Genomic DNA, 17,821 nt, shown 5'->3' with positions numbered 1-17,821 from the left:
ATCTCTCTGAAATTATACCACAAGTGTCCATACTACAAAGGGATGGTTACAGGGGGTAATGGATCAAATCATTAAGCAATTAGGGGCAAAAAAGGGGGGAAACAAGGGTTTTTCTGGTTAAAGGACAATTTAGACAATTTTAAAGCAGTGTAAGGGAGGTAATCCAATTCCAATTAAAATTTAAAGAATACTGTTATATATATGTTTGATTACTTGATTACCTCCCTTACACTGCTTGAAAATTATGTTAAAGGAGTGATAATTGTCTTGAGATGTGTAGCTGTAAATTTATTTTTTTAAAGTTACTGTTAATTAATATTAATTTTAACCATGACTGTAAAAGAAGGACGAAAGATACCAAAGGGACAGTCAAACTCATAAATCTAAAACAAACTGACAACGCCATGGCTAAAAATGAAAAAGACAAACAAACAACAGCACACACGACACAACATAGAAAACTAAAGAATAAACAACACAAACCCCACCAAAAAACTAGGGGTGATCTCAGGTGCTCTGGAAGGGTAAGCAGATCCTGCTCCACATGCGGCACCCGTCGTGTTCCTTATGTGATAACAAATCCGGTAAATAGTCTAATTTGGTAGGTCACATTCAGGAAAGGGAAGGGGATTGTAGTTACGACGTAAGGAACATATCAGATATCATTTGTGATACGGTTATTCCATAACGGTCAACCAACTCGTGATGGCGTCCATAAAATTTACGAAGGGATGATTTCAACTTCACCATTTGTAACTCTTGGTTTAATAGCTTCCTTGTGAGCAGCAACCCTCTATCAAGAAAATCATGATAGGAAATGCAAGCACGGGAATATCATATCAATTGGGAGATATATACCCCGTATGCAGGTGCTGCTGGAATGTTGCTACTTAGAAAAGGTTCACAATTGGAAAGCTGAAATCATCTGGTCCGAGACCACCATTGTCGTCCCTTGATTTTCGTTGTTCACAAATATAGTCCCTAGTGTTGACAGTGGGTTACTTGCCATTAATTTTTATACCCCTTCCAAATTTATTTCTCCATGTTCACTGCCTCAAATTGCAAGAAGGGGGTTGAAATTACACTGTAAAAAAATTTGGGTCCAGAATTTTAAAGGAAAGTAGTGATTTGGTCCAGCTGAAAAAGGTTGAAAATGAGCACTTCGGAAGCTGTCAAAAGATTTCAAGACGCCCTAAACATAAAATTGGCCATATTTTGAGTTAGAGGCGATGAAGTTTTCTATAAATTTGATATAATTTGTCCCAAAAGTAGTACAACACACTGTAAAAGTTTCTTTGAGAAAGCGCAGGTGGGATTTTTTTTATTTTCATTTATGTTCTAAAAGAAATGCACTACGAATTAATTGTGTTCTCGGACCTAAGAGGTGAAATCTGTAAATATAGAATTTGTACTCTGGCAACTTCCCTAAATGATTTGATGGTGTCAACTTGTCAAATAGCATGAAACTAAAGGATTTAAACTTTTATTTTATAGAATTTCTGCCAAAACGACCAATTTTGACATTTTATGGTCAAAATAGGCATTTTATAACTTTTTCAATATTGATGCATAAATGGCATCCTGACTTTCTATCTGACAGGTTTTTATGTGTCAATATTTGTGTTTCTATGCCTTTACCTGCTTCTTTTACTTATTTATGAACTCTGAATCTACAGAAAAGAAGTTTATCTCAGATAAAATGTGCAAAATGTGTTGTATGAATGACCCTTGTCTAACGCCTTGTTTGGATGAAGGCAATAGTGGGGAGCTTGGTATATAAAATTTGATGTCCATATTAGAGACTTCACTAAATTTGTATCAAATGCACTTTACAATGTCTATTGTACCTGTTCCATTTCACATACTATATTTCTTTTCTTCTGTAGGATAGCAAGTGGTTTAAATATAAGCCTGTTGAGAATAAATTGCATGAAAGTTTTTCCCTAAAAAGGCAAAAATCTTTGTTTCAGCCCATACTGCTTGTAAGAAAAGTTATTTGCAAGAGTCTTTTTGTGCTCAGATTTGTTGTATCATGTCACATGAGTATAGAAATGATAAAAAAGACACACATTTTTATTTTTTATAGCCTCAATATGCATTTTTAAATGTAAATATGTGGCACGGCCTTAATTGACCCTAAATTTTTTCCAGTCTTACTTGGCCTAAGACCCTTTTAAACTAATATGATATGTTATTTGTAACTTTTCTTTCCATTTAAAGTACTTTAAATACATATGTAAGGATTATTTATAACCAAAAAGCTTCACAAATTTAAAATTGCTGGAAAATATTACATCTTCATGTAAGGCTCCACTTCATTGAAAAACCTGAATTTTTAGGCGCAGGCTCATATAAATTTGACTTATGAATAATTATGCCAAGTCTGATAAATCAAATGAGTACTCTATTGCTTTTAGTACATGATAAGTTATATATTAAGGCATTTAACAAGTATTTTTTTGCAATATTTAAATTTTTAAAGCCCCAAATGTTGATAGTTGAAATTTTTCAATTTTAACGTCAAAATTTTACACGCAAAGATGAGTATAGAACTAAACTTAATGTCTATAATATACATCCTATTGTCATGAAACTTTGTAAGTAGTGTTATAATACATTAAGCTTTGTTCATACCAAGTTTTTTTAAGATTTGTCTACTCTTTCTACCCTATTAGGTCCGAGACCACCATTGTCGTCCCTTGATTTTCGTTGTTCACAAATATAGTCCCTAGTGTTGACAGTGGGTTACTTGCCATTAATTTTTATACCCCTTCCAAATTTATTTCTCCATGTTCACTGCCTCAAATTGCAAGAAGGGGGTTGAAATTACACTGTAAAAAAATTTGGGTCCAGAATTTTAAAGGAAAGTAGTGATTTGGTCCAGCTGAAAAAGGTTGAAAATGAGCACTTCGGAAGCTGTCAAAAGATTTCAAGACGCCCTAAACATAAAATTGGCCATATTTTGAGTTAGAGGCGATGAAGTTTTCTATAAATTTGATATAATTTGTCCCAAAAGTAGTACAACACACTGTAAAAGTTTCTTTGAGAAAGCGCAGGTGGGATTTTTTTTATTTTCATTTATGTTCTAAAAGAAATGCACTACGAATTAATTGTGTTCTCGGACCATCTCTTTTGTCGTAAATTTTTGTTTTCAACCGACCCTCATTGTCAATTTCTGGATGTAAGTCAAGATATGAGGCGGACTTAACTGTATCTGTAGTATTTGTAAGTATCTGTACGTTATTTTATATTTTAATACTTTATGATGTATTTAGATGAGTAGTTATTGCTTCCAATTCATTAGAAATTTGAATTGAGATTATTTTTGGAATAAGGGATTAGGGGAGGTGAAAAAAATGGGGAGGGGTGGGGGTAAAATTTTTCTCATTTCAGATTTCAGAAATTAAAAAGAATTGTTCTTCAAATATTATTTTTGAGGGGATTTATATTCAACTGCATAGTGTTTTGCTCAAATTTGTTAAGTTGTTAAGTTCATTAGACCACATTCATTTTGTGTCAGAAAACGTTGCTGTGTCAACTATTTAATCACAATCCAAATTCAGAGCTGTATCAAGCTTGAATGTTGTGTCCATACTTGCCCCAACTGTTCAGGGTTCGACCTCTGCGGTCATATAAAGCTGCGCCCTGCAGAGTATCTGGTTATATTAACTTGTGAACTTCTCATTTTCATTAAAAATGTTTGGAGTGATGATCAAATTGATTGTAGCAAAATTTTTATTTTTATTTAATAATGCCCTAAACACCAGAACATGTTTATCTTATTAAATTACTACAGAATCCCTAAAGCGTTGTTGTTTTAACTGCTTGCACTTAATAATTAATATTAAGCTTCAGATTGTTTACATTTAGATTCCATAAACACTCAATTTAATTTCTTACCATGGAAAATACCTTTGCCCCCATTAGACATGCATGCGATATTTAAGGGTAAGAATATTGGTCCTCTTAAAGGATCAGAATCAGGTGCTGTGGGCAAGGCAAATGGATCAACAGGAACAGGCAGGAACTGAAAACCACAAGGTCTTGCTTTCCTATACCAAGTTGATACCTGTAATAACATAAGAATGTATTTATAGAATTATAAGAAACTTTCAAGTTGTTCATAATTAACTTATGGCACAAATATGTATTTTGAAAATCTTAACTTACATTGACATGTTAATTCCTTATACTGTTTTGTTTCTTATACAGTCCTGGCTTTTGAATATTTGGCTTTGGAGCATTGCTGATGAAGATATATCCAGAAAAGCACTTCTAGTGTATGCAATGTATTAAGTGATCATTTCATTTTTAACCCTTTTATTAATTAATTATATTAATATATCTGAAAGCATCTTTATATTATTCAGACTTTACCAAGATATTTCTAAACTTATTATGTTTAAACCAATTTGAATAATGTAAATTTGGAAAAAGTGATAGTTAATATCTAATAAAATAATGATATGCAAAAATATCGGTTTACCAGTTCAGCCAGTATACTGCCAGTAGCCACCACCCACTGTAGTTCTAACTCCCAGGCACATTGAGGACTATAGTATGCATGGTACCTGGCTGTGGCCCATTCTGGTCGATCACTTCTACCATTAAAGTCTACATCCACACTTACATATTTGTGAGTCAAAGTAGCTGTAAAAGTAAATGGTTTTATTCTAACTGGAAACCACTCATGTGTTAAACAATTTCTTGCACAAGGTAAATTCTTTTGAAAAGCTATAAATGTTCAGTTGTTGATTCAACACTTGAAACCTTTGCCTAAATTGATCTAAAATATTCCTGAACAATGCTGTTTCATCTCATATATGATCAACAATATAATTCCAACACCAAACAATATTTTCACATGTTTTGATACCATTTCATATGAATTGAAAACATGTTATATTAAACAGTTCAACTTACATTATAATTTTAAACAGTTGCACAAATGTTTTAAATGACTGTTGCATCAACGTTATAATAAACAGTTACACAACTTTTTGGAATTTTGGATCCTCAATGCTCCTTAACTTTGTACTTGTTTGGCTTTACAAATATTTTGATATGAGCGTCACTGATGAGTTTTATGTAGGCAAAACGCGCGTCTGGCGTACTAAATTATAATCCTGGTACCTTTGATAACTGTTTACATCAACAAAGCAGGATAGTCTTATGCAGATATTTTTGTAAGAATAAAAGACAATATCTAGAAAGTATCTTATCAGAAATTATTAAATGACTCTGTAGAAATAGATGCATGAGGATATCCATAGCTATAAATATTACTATAAATATAAATGGCTTCTGTAAGTCCCATGACTCTGGAACAACAAACCAGATATTTAAAAATATCAAAGGCGTGTCTACCGTCACCAATCGCAACAACAGTGCAATGTGTGCAGTTATTTAATTTATGCATACTAGAGTTAGTGTGCGACATACAAAAACTGACTTAAGTATCTGCATTACTTGTGTGTTTATTTAATAATCTATATAAGGACCTTGAGCTTTAATTTGCAGCTAAGATAATGGAATAAATTATAAAATTTACATATTTCTGTAGGTATGGTTGAATAATATACATATGATACCAGTAAGTGTAAAATTTAAAATAAGCAAAATGATCATATGGGTTTAAGGATGCAGGGAGACAGTTTGTACTGGAAAATAAAATAAATGTAAACCAGGCTGTTAGTTTTCTGGTTTGAATTGTTGTCATTTCAGGGCCTTTAATAGCTGACTATGCAGTATTGGTTTTGCTCTTTGTTGAAGACCATATGATGACCTATATTTGTTAACTACTATGTCATGTGGTCTCTGTCTCGTTGGTAATCATATCACATTTTCTTATTTATTATGACAAAAAATTAGGGAATAGTGAAGGACTTGGAAAATGATATGATTAAAATGAAACAGAATCTATTCATTTTATAAATTGTCAAGAGTACAATCAATAAGTTGTGTTGTATGTTTTCTAGCTTGTGAACCTTTCAGAGTATCTTTATACAAAGTATAACATTTAGAAAACCTTGTTCAAGTATTAGCAGTATCAGCAGAAATATGCTAATTCTAAGAATTAATTATATAGTAAAATCTGTTGATGTATTGCTTTTAATTTAGTATTCATATTTATTTGCCTTCAATTCAGTGCATAAGAAATATTTAAAGGTGCAAAAACTTATTAATTAACATAATGAAACAATAGTGCTAAATACCAGTAAAAAGGTGTGCATTGATAATCAAAATTAAAAAAAAAACATTTGCCTGTCTATACATCAAGTATGATTATGCAGTCTAAAATCTGATTTACATATCTATCTGCATAATATATAATACTTTTAATAATATTCTTGTATGATTTGTATAATATCAAATCCTATCCAAGTATTGGTAACAAGGGCTTGCCATAGTGAAAAATTTAATAGACCATTATTACAAAATAGCTTTTGGACCCAAAATAAACAGGATAGCTGTTTAAATAGACTCACACAAAATAAAAGCAACTGCATGCTTTGTTGGGCTATGCATATCTAACTCCTAACTAAAAGTATCAGAAAACAGGAAGAACAGACAGCCCCCTTAACACTGTAAAGGTGCTGATCAAATAAGAAGTTATTTCTTTCAGGTATTTCCGAGGAAATTATGACAGAAATGATTGTTTCAACATTTTGAACAATTCAAAGGACTGTCAAATAGAAAGTAGGTGTTTGACAAATCAAGTGTTCAAAGGTTACAACACATCATTGTTACGCTTCTGTCAGACCAAATATTAAATATTTGTTGGAAGAAAGAACAGACAGACAAGGTGATTGTAGTATAGTCTCCACGCTAAGAGTGTGGACATAAAAAAATGTGTTCATAGGACAATGTGTTCAACTCACAGATCAGGGTTGTGTTCAATTAACTGCAAAATTTTGATAAAAAAAAATAAACATTCTCTATATATTCTTAATTGCTCATAGCATAATGAACATGTTTTTTTCTCACCTGACAGATGCACAGACTAGAGTACATTAAGCCTCAATGCTAAGTAGCAGGGCATATATACAAACAGAAATAACCCACATGTGCAAGTAAGGTTAGTAAATTGTTTTAATAAAAAATAAGACACTTATTCCACAGATATACAATTAACTTCAAACATGTCCCTCTGCAGCAAGCAACCAAGCTTATCATTTGAACACTAGTCTTGATATCTAATAGCAATAATTGTTTAATTCAGAAAAAGAATACCTGCTCTTCAACCCTGAATGCATGCAATTATTTTATTTTATGTGATTTTTTTACTATTTAACCTGATCACCCTTAATTTTACATTCACCAAATGTGTGAATTAACATGTCAGTTAAATGTAAATTATAGGAAACAGAAACCAAATATTTTAATTTTTGTTAATTTAAATTTTATATTAGTTCTGATTCAAATACAAGTTACACATATGTGTCCACACTTTGCATACAAGGATCTGACAACACTCTGTTATACTGTCTGTTCAAGTAATTATTACACCAACCAAGGTACTTACAGCCTTCAAATTTTTGAAAGAGTATCCAGGATTCTTGAAAGGTCTTCACAACATTGAATTGTCAGATTTATGTAAGGAAATATGAAATAAGAGGATGTGGTATGATTGCCAAAGAGACATCTCTCCACTAAAGACCCTAACATTTACAGGGTTTGTGTAGTGTTGTGTTTTGTGGACTTTTTTGTCTGCCTGTTGTTTTCATTTTTTTGCCATCACACTGTCAGTTTCTTTCATCTAATGACTTATGAATGGCCCCTTGAGTTGTCACCCATCTATTTTTTTTGTTGGTTATATACATGTATACAATTCTTTACATATGTATTTGTTATCTGATTAACTTGTCCATTTTTTTTATACTGACAATTTAAAAACAATCTATTTGGGACAGAAGAATATGAGAGATACACACATTCAAGCAAGAAAATATTACAAATAAAAAACAAAAAGAATTACAATGTCAAATGATTTTGTGTCAACAAAGAAATACATTTAATAGGAAGGAATGTTAAGGTTAAGTATTGAGTGAAGATGAGGTTAACATGAACAACAAAAGAAATGTTTACCATTTACTGCTAAATCTACAGTTATTAAAATATGGATTTTTGTGTATCTACTAACAAAACACATTTTAAACAAAATTCAAATCATATTTCAATTTTTTTCCTTACATTTTTTTCTTCTTTTAAACTATGCTCATTGTTGAGAGCCATGTACGACCTGTGGTTTATTGCAATCTCATCCTAAGTCTATGGTGGATAGTCTAAATGGCAGTCATACCAAATCTAGTATTGTTTTGTTATAAAGTTAAATAAAAGTTGGTTATCTTCTGAACTTAAAAAACCTGACAGTTCAACCCAAAATATTGTCATTCTAACTTTTGTTTTGATGAAACTTGATCACCTGTTGACATCAACAATTGTTGTATGAAGACAAAAGAGGGAAAACTCAGGATTTAGTTCACACATAGACTATTAGTTTTTATTTGACAAGGAAATCAAGATATTGTTATTTTCCAGACTCATTTGTAAAATAATGATTTTAAATCTTGGAACTAAGAAAAATGTAGAAAGTTAAGGCAAAAGCTAACATTGATCTGCAATAAAAATGAAGTTGAGCAAATTGCAATATATTCTGTTTTAAAAAATACTTTAAAAGTATTAATCACCAAAATAAATTTTAAAGCTTTAAAGACGAACATTCAATTTCATAGACTTGATATAGATATCGTATAACAAACTGAATAAAATCATATATATAGTAGTACTACAAATCTAGAGCGTCAGCAAAGCGTAGTGAGATTCCACTCACCGTGATGTTTTATATTTAGAATGGAATCTGAAAGAAACTCTCACATAGACAAACAATCCTGAACATACAGAACAGAATAATAATGTACACAGCTTGATTTTTTTTCGGAATTATATTTTTTTCATTCATTAATTGGTTTCAGGAGATTATATTCAAGTTGTGATCTTTACTTCATTTCTAAGCTGTTAAATTTGACACTTTCTTCCATGTATTTATTATTTAAAACCTCATTAAGAATACTCAGATGAAAATTTAGAACACATGAAGTATATATGTTTTCAACAAGACCTTTGAATAGAACAGTTTATAGGTTTTTAGGTAAACTTTTCCTAGAGATAAATTTTAGTGCATTTAAAAAAGAAGAGTTAAACAAAATGAATTATTAACATTTATTTAGTAATTTTATTGTTTTTCTATCATGAAACTATTCTTTTGTTATGTTTATATATTGAATTGTACACTAACCATAACCCTTAACAATAACCTCAATCATATACCATATATTTGAACTTAAACCTAAGTCTTTTTTACTCAAGTTATAATATTAGTTTTACCTGATTGTTGACCCCAACCTTGACTCCTAAAAGACAATCCAGTCTGTGTTCTCCAATCATCATTTTCAGCATCTATTATATTATCATATGGTCTTGAGGATCCGTCATCACCAAGGTGAAATTTATCCTTTGGTTGATTCCTATTAGACGTTGCTACAACAACTTCACACCACTCATTCTCAAAAGTACTGTTATAAACCATGAATTCTGGAGCTTGATAAACAAATATTAAAAAGTTCATATTTTCTTAGAGTACAGTACTTGCTATTAAGAATAAGAAAAGTTGACCCTAAAATTGTCCATCTTGCAAGATGTTTATAATTATATTTTAAAACAAATGTGATTATTTCACTGTAAAGTGCCTTTTCTTGGTAGCATGAATGATAAACTGGAATAACCTTCGCAATGTACACCTACCTTTTTCTTTGTTAGGGATCACACAGTACAGGTAGAAACCATAAATAAATTTATGTTTAGGATTTCCTGATGCATGCACAATCACTTGATCATCAATTAATCTCTGAAACAGAAAACATCAGTATGAGTAAACAGGATGTTCATATGTAGTACCTGAACAGATTAGTAAATATCAGTAATCAGGATGTTCATATGTAGTACCTGAACAGATTACTAAATATCAGTAATCAGGATGTTCTTATGTAGTACCTGAACAGATTAGTAAATATCAGTAATCAGGATGTTCATATGTAGTACCTGAACAGATTACTAAATATCAGTAATCAGGATGTTCATATGTAGTACCTGAACAGATTAGTAAATATCAGTAATCAGGATGTTCATATGTAGTACCTGAACAGATTACTAAATATCAGTAATCAGGATGTTCATATGTAGTACCTGAACAGATTACTAAATATCAGTAATCAGGATGTTCATATGTAGTACCTGAACAGATTAGTAAATATCAGTAATCAGGATGATTGAACAGATTAGTAAACATCAGTAATCAGGATGTTCATATGTAGTACCTGAACAGATTAGTAAATATCAGTAATCAGGATGATTGAACAGATTAGTAAACATCAGTAATCAGGATGTTCATATGTAGTACCTGAACAGATTACTAAATATCAGTAATCAGGATGTTCATACGTAGTACCTGAACAGATTAGTAAATATCAGTAATCAGGATGTTCGTACGTAGTACCTAAACAGATTAGTAAATATCAGTAATCAGGATGTTCATACGTAATACCTGAACAGATTAGTAAATAACAATGTGGATTATCTCCCCTTGAACAGTATTTATTAACCGATGTATTAAGGGGGCTCCTGGGTATAAATCAATTTTTTTTTCTAATATAGGATTTCGCTATATTTTTTTATAAATGAACTTTATCGTATACTTAAAAGAACAAGAGTGCACACGCTGAAATGTCTCGCCTTCTATACTAATCATTGATATTATGTTGATAGTCCTAGGTGTAAAGCTAAGCTTTATTACAACTGTCACATAAACTTAACATTAACCAAGATAACTAAACAAAGACCAATGAACCTTGAAAATGAGGTCAAGGTCAGATGAAACATGCCAGGCAGACATGTTCAGCTAACAATGCTTCTATACAACATATATAGTTGACCCATTACTTATAGTTTAAGAAAAATAGACCAAAACACAAAAACTTAACACTGTGCATTGAACCGTGAAAATGAGGTCAGGGTCAAATAAAACCTGCGTGACTGACATAAAGATCATAAAATATTTCCATACACCAAATATAGTTGACCTATGGCATATAGTATTAGATAAAAAGACCAAAACTCAAAAACTTAACTTTGACCACTGAACCATGAAAATGAGGTCAGGGTCACATGACATCTGCCCGCTAGATATGTACACCTTACAATCATTCTATACAACAAATATAGAAGACCTATTGCATATAGTATGAGAAAAACAGACCAAAACACAAAAATTTAACTATAACCACTGAACCATGAAAATGAGGTCAAGGTCAGATGACACCTGCCAGTTGGACATGTACACCTTACAGTCCTTCCATACACCGAATATACTAGCCCTATTGCTTATAGTATCTGAGATAAGGACTTGACCACCAAAACTTAACCTTGTTCACTGATCTATGAAATGAGGTCGAGGTCAAGTGAAAACTGTCTGACAGACATGAGGACCTTGCAAGGTACGCACATATCAAATATAGTTATCCTATTACTTATTATAAGAGAGAATTCAACATTACAAAAAATTTGAACTTTTTTTTCAAGTGGTCACTGAACCATGAAAATGAGGTCAAGGACATTGGACATGTGACTGACGGAAACTTCGTAACATGAAGCATCTATATACGAAGTATGAAGTATCCAGGTCTTCTACCTTCTAAAATATAAAGCTTTTAAGAAGTGAGCTAACGCCGCCGCCGCCGCCATAGCCGCCGCCGCCGGATCACTATCCCTATGTCGAGCTTTCTGCAACAAAAGTTGCAGGCTCGACAAAAATGAAATAAAAAAATGGGGTCACCGTTCATTTAAGCTAAAATCTGCCTCTGAAAGAAGCATACATTTTTGTTATTGTCCTTTTTTTCTGTTGAACTAATAGGAGAAAAAGAAGAAATATCGAAATAAAAAAATAACCTAATTACAGAAATTGCTTAAATTTTACAATTATTTAGTTTATGTAAAGCTTATTTGAAAACAATAATAAAAAATATAGGTCACCGATGAGTTAAAAAAGATATTTCAAATTTAATGCCAAAAAATGGCATTTTTGCACCAAAGGGAGATAATTTGGATCTTTTTCAATTTTTAAAGTCATCTGGGGCCAAACCAAATCAATTATTTGGGTTGTTTTTTGTACCATATCATAAAGTAACAACTAATAGTGTAATAAATAAAATTTGTAATGAAAAAATAAAGGTTTAATTTTTTTCTCAAATTTTGTACCCAGGAGCCACCTTAAAGACCTTCATGAAAAATAAAAGTTGTTCTAACTAACTACATCACAAGTAAACAAATCATTCACCAACCATTTATATTGTCAAGTAGAATTTAACCTTATTTAATGAATTCAGCTATAGCATAGGTGAGGAAACAGATATAGTATTTGATAGGATGACACTCTTTTTCTTATATATATAAAGCATATAAGTAAACAAAGCATTTACAAAGCAATCTATTTGTCAACATTACTTAACTAAATCCTTTAACATATATCTTTTAGATGAAACAACTACATCTGATAGGTGATTAGGTGTAATTGCACAGAAAACCAGTATGGATATATGTTTTTGATACTTTATTTTTACCATGTCTACATTAAGAAGTTAATTGTCATTCTGTTTTTCTACAAACCTGCATTAGCACTATGGCTGCTGTGATAGTTTTAATGCCCTCTACCTCCTGTACACACCAATTTACAGCTTCTTCAGCTATAAAACAGTTATGGGGTAATCCGGGTTGTTTAGACAGTAGTGGTAATCCAAATCTGAAGCACACGATAAATACAAATTATTGCACAATATGTACCGTATAACTAAGAACATACTTCATTTTCATTTAGACAAACCAATCCAGCAATCCCTGCATAACCTACCTCAGTGTTTAGCTATTATCTTAAGTCATTATTTTATGTTAAATTCAATGACTTATTAAGGTCTTATGCTCATCAACATTATCTTTCTTGGATCAATTAACTATCTCTTTTTTGTTGTTGGGATATACAAGTACCCGGCCACTTCCACTCTGTGTTTTTGATAGATGTATTTCAACTTGTATCCATGTGATAAGTTAAGCCTTTTTCAACTGATTTTGATAGTGCATTCTTATGTTCTACTGTTATACCACTGTCCCAGGTTAGGGGAGGGTTGGGTTCCCGCTAACATGTTTAACCCCACCACATTATATATGTATGTGCATGACCCAAGTCAGGAGCCTGTTATTCAGTGGTTGTCATTTGTTGATGTGTTACATATTTTTTGTCTTCATTTTTGTACATAAATTATGCTGTTTGTTTTCTCGTTTGAATTGTTTTACATTTCTCATTTCGGGGCCTTTTATAGCTGACTATGCTGTATTGGCTTTGATCATTGTTGTAGGCCGTACAGTGACCTATAGTTGTTAATGTCTGTGTCAACTGGTATCTTGTGGAGAGTTGTTTCATTGGCAATCAAATCTGACCATATTTTTTATATTTGATAACTTACTGATTATCAACCATTATTTCTGCAATTTTTATTGATGGAGTGCTGCCTGATATTGTTTCTTTTTGCCTAAAAAATACAAATATATATTAAAAAAAAAGTACATATATATAATTAAAATAAATACATTCAGGTTATACAATTTATCTTCTTTTTTGCTATGTTTTCCAGATACTTTATTTAAGTTCCGAGTTTGAGTATAAATAAAAGGAGATATAAGTTACACATCATTTAGATTACACATAAATTACATACTCGTTCATAACACTTCTAGAGTAAAACTACTTTAAAAAGCTTTTTAAATATAATTGGAAAAAGAGAAGGAAATCAGTTATTTTTTTCAGATCTTTAGATAAGTTATTCTAAAAATATTAAGTACTGTCCTTTTTCAAAATACCTTTAATTCTTACAGAGGCATTAAAAAAAAGCTTTTGTTATTTCTTGTGGACAAGATCCATTTCATTATCCTATCAATGTATCTTCATACAGATTGGATTTTTTTTTTTGCAGTTTCTGCATTTTAAAATTTGAAAGTGAGCATCTGCCCATTAAATCTTGTAAATATAAAAAAAGATGTGGTATGATTGCCAATGAAACAACTGTCCACAAGAGACCTAAAGGACACAGACTTTAACAACTATAGGTCACTGTACAGCCTTCAACAATGAACAAAGCCCATACCGCATATGTAAGACTATTTTGTAATATTATGCAGCAGCTTTGTTTATGAATAAATCAACCAATTAAATTAACCATAAACATTCTTACACTTCAAACCTTAATGATTACCTTAGTTTTTTAATATATGCATACATGTCAAGTGATATGATATTCGCGTGTAATACACGCTTTTTCAACGGTTTACACGCGAGGATTTTGTCACATGGCGTGTACACGCTTTTCATCACTTTACACGCAATTACACGCTTTTTCGTTCTTTTTATTTTTTGGTCGTTAGTAATATCGCTATTCTCGGGTTTTTTCCTTATTCGGCGATAAATACCGAAAAAATTCGAAGTAATTGTTTAGCTTCTGTATTGTTTATTTTTCTATATGGACAAACAGTAAAAGGTAAGTAGTTTGTGATTAGTTTTAACGATTTTGTGACTTTCTTTCAAATTCACTTTATAGGGAAAATGTGCACAGAAAGAGGTCACTTTCAGGGCCTGTACCATCGTCTAAAGTGCCGATTGTTAAGCCAAAACGATGTGTACGGCAAGATTCAAGATTTATAAATTATATTTAGGAGTTCGAGTTTAAATGATCGAGTGACAAGTAACGCATAATTTGTGCATTCTATGTTTCAATGATAAAAAAACAATACATGTGAGAGGAGAAATACAATGTAGCTATTTGAATAAGCATTTAACATGTTTATCTAATGGAAATCAAATTTATAAAACATTATTCTTTTTCAATTTCAGTTTCAAATCTAGCCAACACGGCAACAGATTTATACAGGCCATGGGGATAAAAATATCACAGAACTGTTGGATCAGCTCTCATAGTACCATCTTTCTTCTGATGAACTAACCAGTTTTAACCAGGCAATAGCAATGGGAGCAATGGCAGAGATAATAGATGACATTTTACATTGCCAAAAAAAACAAAACATTATGACATTCTTTCAAATCGTGATGAAGCTAATTCAGTCAAATATCAATTCCTACTGTGGGGGAGCCTTTTCAATTATAAAGAAATTGACACTAAATTCTGATCAGAACTTAACTATGTTACATTTGTATTGTGTGCTGTTATCTAATAAATGTAACTAAACTTGAAACTGGCAATTGTTTTGAATATGTGCCTAGTGGTGGTGCTTTAAAAGCAACATAACAGACTACTGCTTATTACAATAAAAGTTCACAGTAGAATATATATTGTTTTTTTTATATTCACAAATGTGTATTAAATTATGAACATTACCACATTCATATTAACAAGTCCGCATCTACGTCACGCGTTTTCACACGCTTTTTGACATATCATGTCATGTCATGACATGATTTCCCATTGTCAGAGGTTGACATGTATGAATATATGACCAGATAAAATCAGTTTTAAGAAGGATAAATCTGCATGTGTGATACTGGTATTAATACAGGTTTTTTTACCCATGGGAGAATACAGAAAAATCTACTTTTACAGTTACACTGTACTTATTCTATGTCATAATTTAAATTTAATGTTAAATATAACCAACCTTGTTTGTTGAGCATCTGATTGTTTAGTTGTTTCCCCTTGTGGTGGTGCTGGACTCTGTACTTGATCACCAGAATTCTAAGAAAATACCGAATTAAAGATAATTTAGTTTTTTTTTATTGTTTGATAAGCACATCCATATTATTGGACATTTTCATTTAAGTGGTGTAGACAGATATTAGACAGACCTGCTGATTTATTTTATTTGTGTCAAGTTTGGTCCAGATTCATTGGAACAGACATTGAAGACAACAGCCAAATATATATCTGAACACAAGTCTATTTTTCCCCAATCAAAATCCATAAATTTGTTGCTAAGAAGCGACAACTGTTTGACTTTCAATGTGATGACCTTCGTGTTGGAATTATGAGCATCACTTACTAGTACTCTGAACTTATTGTTTTTCCTTGTTATCCGTTTTTAGTATTTGTCATTTTTTTTTAAAGTAGCATCAATATTTCAAATTATACAAAATGGGTTATTCATAAGTATTTATTATTAACCAAAAAAAGTAAAGCTTTCATAATCATGATACTTTGAAATCAATTCATTTTTTAAAAGTATGCAAATGTATAAGTATTATTACAGGCAAAATTGTAGTATTATTATAGCATGTCATTATATGATTTTTTTTAACCAAATCTTAGCATATTAAAATTGATCAGCAATATATATATTTTAGATAAGTGTTAAAACTTTTGTTCCTTCCATTTTATCACAAATATTGGTAGAAACAAACATAAGCTTGATCACAACTATATATTTCTGCCAACTTACAAGTTCCCTTAGCTTTGATCAAATTAAATTAGATAACTTGATAACCTTCTTTAAGATTTATTTGGAAATATGTTTTAGTTTTAAAACAAAATAAGAAGCAAAAAATCAACAGGCCAAAATTTTAGCATCAACTATACAAGACATGCCATGGAATAGTCCTAAAAATAAAGAACTTCTAACAAATCTTAAAGTTGGCAAGTATATAAGTGAATCCAAAAATAGAACTGAAATAAGCAAAAAACAGAAAAACAAGCAACATAAAATTGTTTAATAACTTCAACACTACTTACAATACTACTAGCATGCTACAAAATTTACCATCATAATCTTAATGATAGAAAACCCTTTTTTTTTTTTACTTACGACTAACATCCCAAGTTTAATCCCAATACTTACAGAAATATTTTAATCTTTTTTAAAAGTTATCACAATAATAAATTTTAATTCAGCTGAAATAGTTATAATAGAACTGAGGAAAGAAGTCTTTAAATTTGTTTTCCTTGTGGTCATTCATAATAAAATTGTTATTTCTTTGCTTTATATTTCGTCACAACTAAATATGTTAATATGATAATAAATTATTACTGCTATTATATTATTGTAAGTTATAAAACAACCACTCCTGCATTGAAGTGTCAGACATTTCCTTTATTGACATCAATAATTTGCTTGTAATTGTGGATAATAGGGTATCTTTCTTTCCTTCTTTACATATTCTGAAGAAGCCCTTTTTTATTTTATTTCCTGAAATAGGCTTCAAAATAAACTTTTCCATTTATTCATATTTAAAGTAATTTTTATACACAAATGACATTGCGAAGGGTGCACAACAAACTGATGGAATACATACTAATAGATGAATAAACTTGAGATGTAAATTACCTTTAACCTTCTTTCCTGTGAAGTCCTCTTCAGTTTATTTAGAGTTTCCAGATATCTTATGAAGCCATGCACAAAGTTCCCAGTGTCTGTATCAGATATTTCTGTGTAGATATCACACCTACAAAGATCAACATATTTTTTAAGTAAGGGTTAATATTTTATTTCTCGTCTTTCTATTTCAGCACTTCAGTCTGTGTTTGAGTATTTCTATTTCGACATGTTGCTCTTAATTAATTTTTTGACTAGTTATATATATTTGTGCTCTGTATCAATTAATGTGTTCCCATATACAAACTAAAGTGGTGAAAGTATGAAAATCTAATTATGTCAATAAAACTCTTTCAAATTAAAAACTTTTATTTTACAAAGCAAAACTTATACCCCTTTTCTC

At 31.1% G+C, this 17,821-nt stretch overlaps 1 protein-coding gene across 5 annotated transcripts in view; it reads right to left on the bottom strand.

The window, feature by feature from the left end:
* Positions 1-17,821, bottom strand: part of LOC143075159 (GATOR complex protein Iml1-like) — a 73,517-nt gene that overhangs the window by 3,368 nt on the left and 52,328 nt on the right. For 3 of the 5 annotated variants that reach the window (XM_076250486.1, XM_076250490.1, XM_076250489.1), the window contains 10 exons: positions 17,431-17,548; positions 16,839-16,853; positions 15,772-15,848; positions 13,572-13,637; positions 12,721-12,853; positions 9,805-9,907; positions 9,388-9,600; positions 8,834-8,860; positions 4,487-4,650; positions 3,901-4,069 (listed from right to left, as the gene is read on the bottom strand). In XM_076250486.1, the coding sequence (XP_076106601.1) occupies positions 3,901-4,069; positions 4,487-4,650; positions 8,834-8,860; positions 9,388-9,600; positions 9,805-9,907; positions 12,721-12,853; positions 13,572-13,637; positions 15,772-15,848; positions 16,839-16,853; positions 17,431-17,548 (1,085 nt within the window). The remainder of the gene's footprint in view (positions 1-3,900; positions 4,070-4,486; positions 4,651-8,833; positions 8,861-9,387; positions 9,601-9,804; positions 9,908-12,720; positions 12,854-13,571; positions 13,638-15,771; positions 15,849-16,838; positions 16,854-17,430; positions 17,549-17,821) is intronic. The other 2 variants (XM_076250488.1, XM_076250487.1) reach the window with 2 other exon arrangements.

The sequence above is a fragment of the Mytilus galloprovincialis genome, chromosome 5 (assembly GCF_965363235.1).
Source record: "Mytilus galloprovincialis chromosome 5, xbMytGall1.hap1.1, whole genome shotgun sequence".
Taxonomy (NCBI): domain Eukaryota; kingdom Metazoa; phylum Mollusca; class Bivalvia; order Mytilida; family Mytilidae; genus Mytilus; species Mytilus galloprovincialis.
Note: the sequence above shows the minus strand (reverse complement) of the source record. Positions and strands in the feature narration are given on the sequence as shown.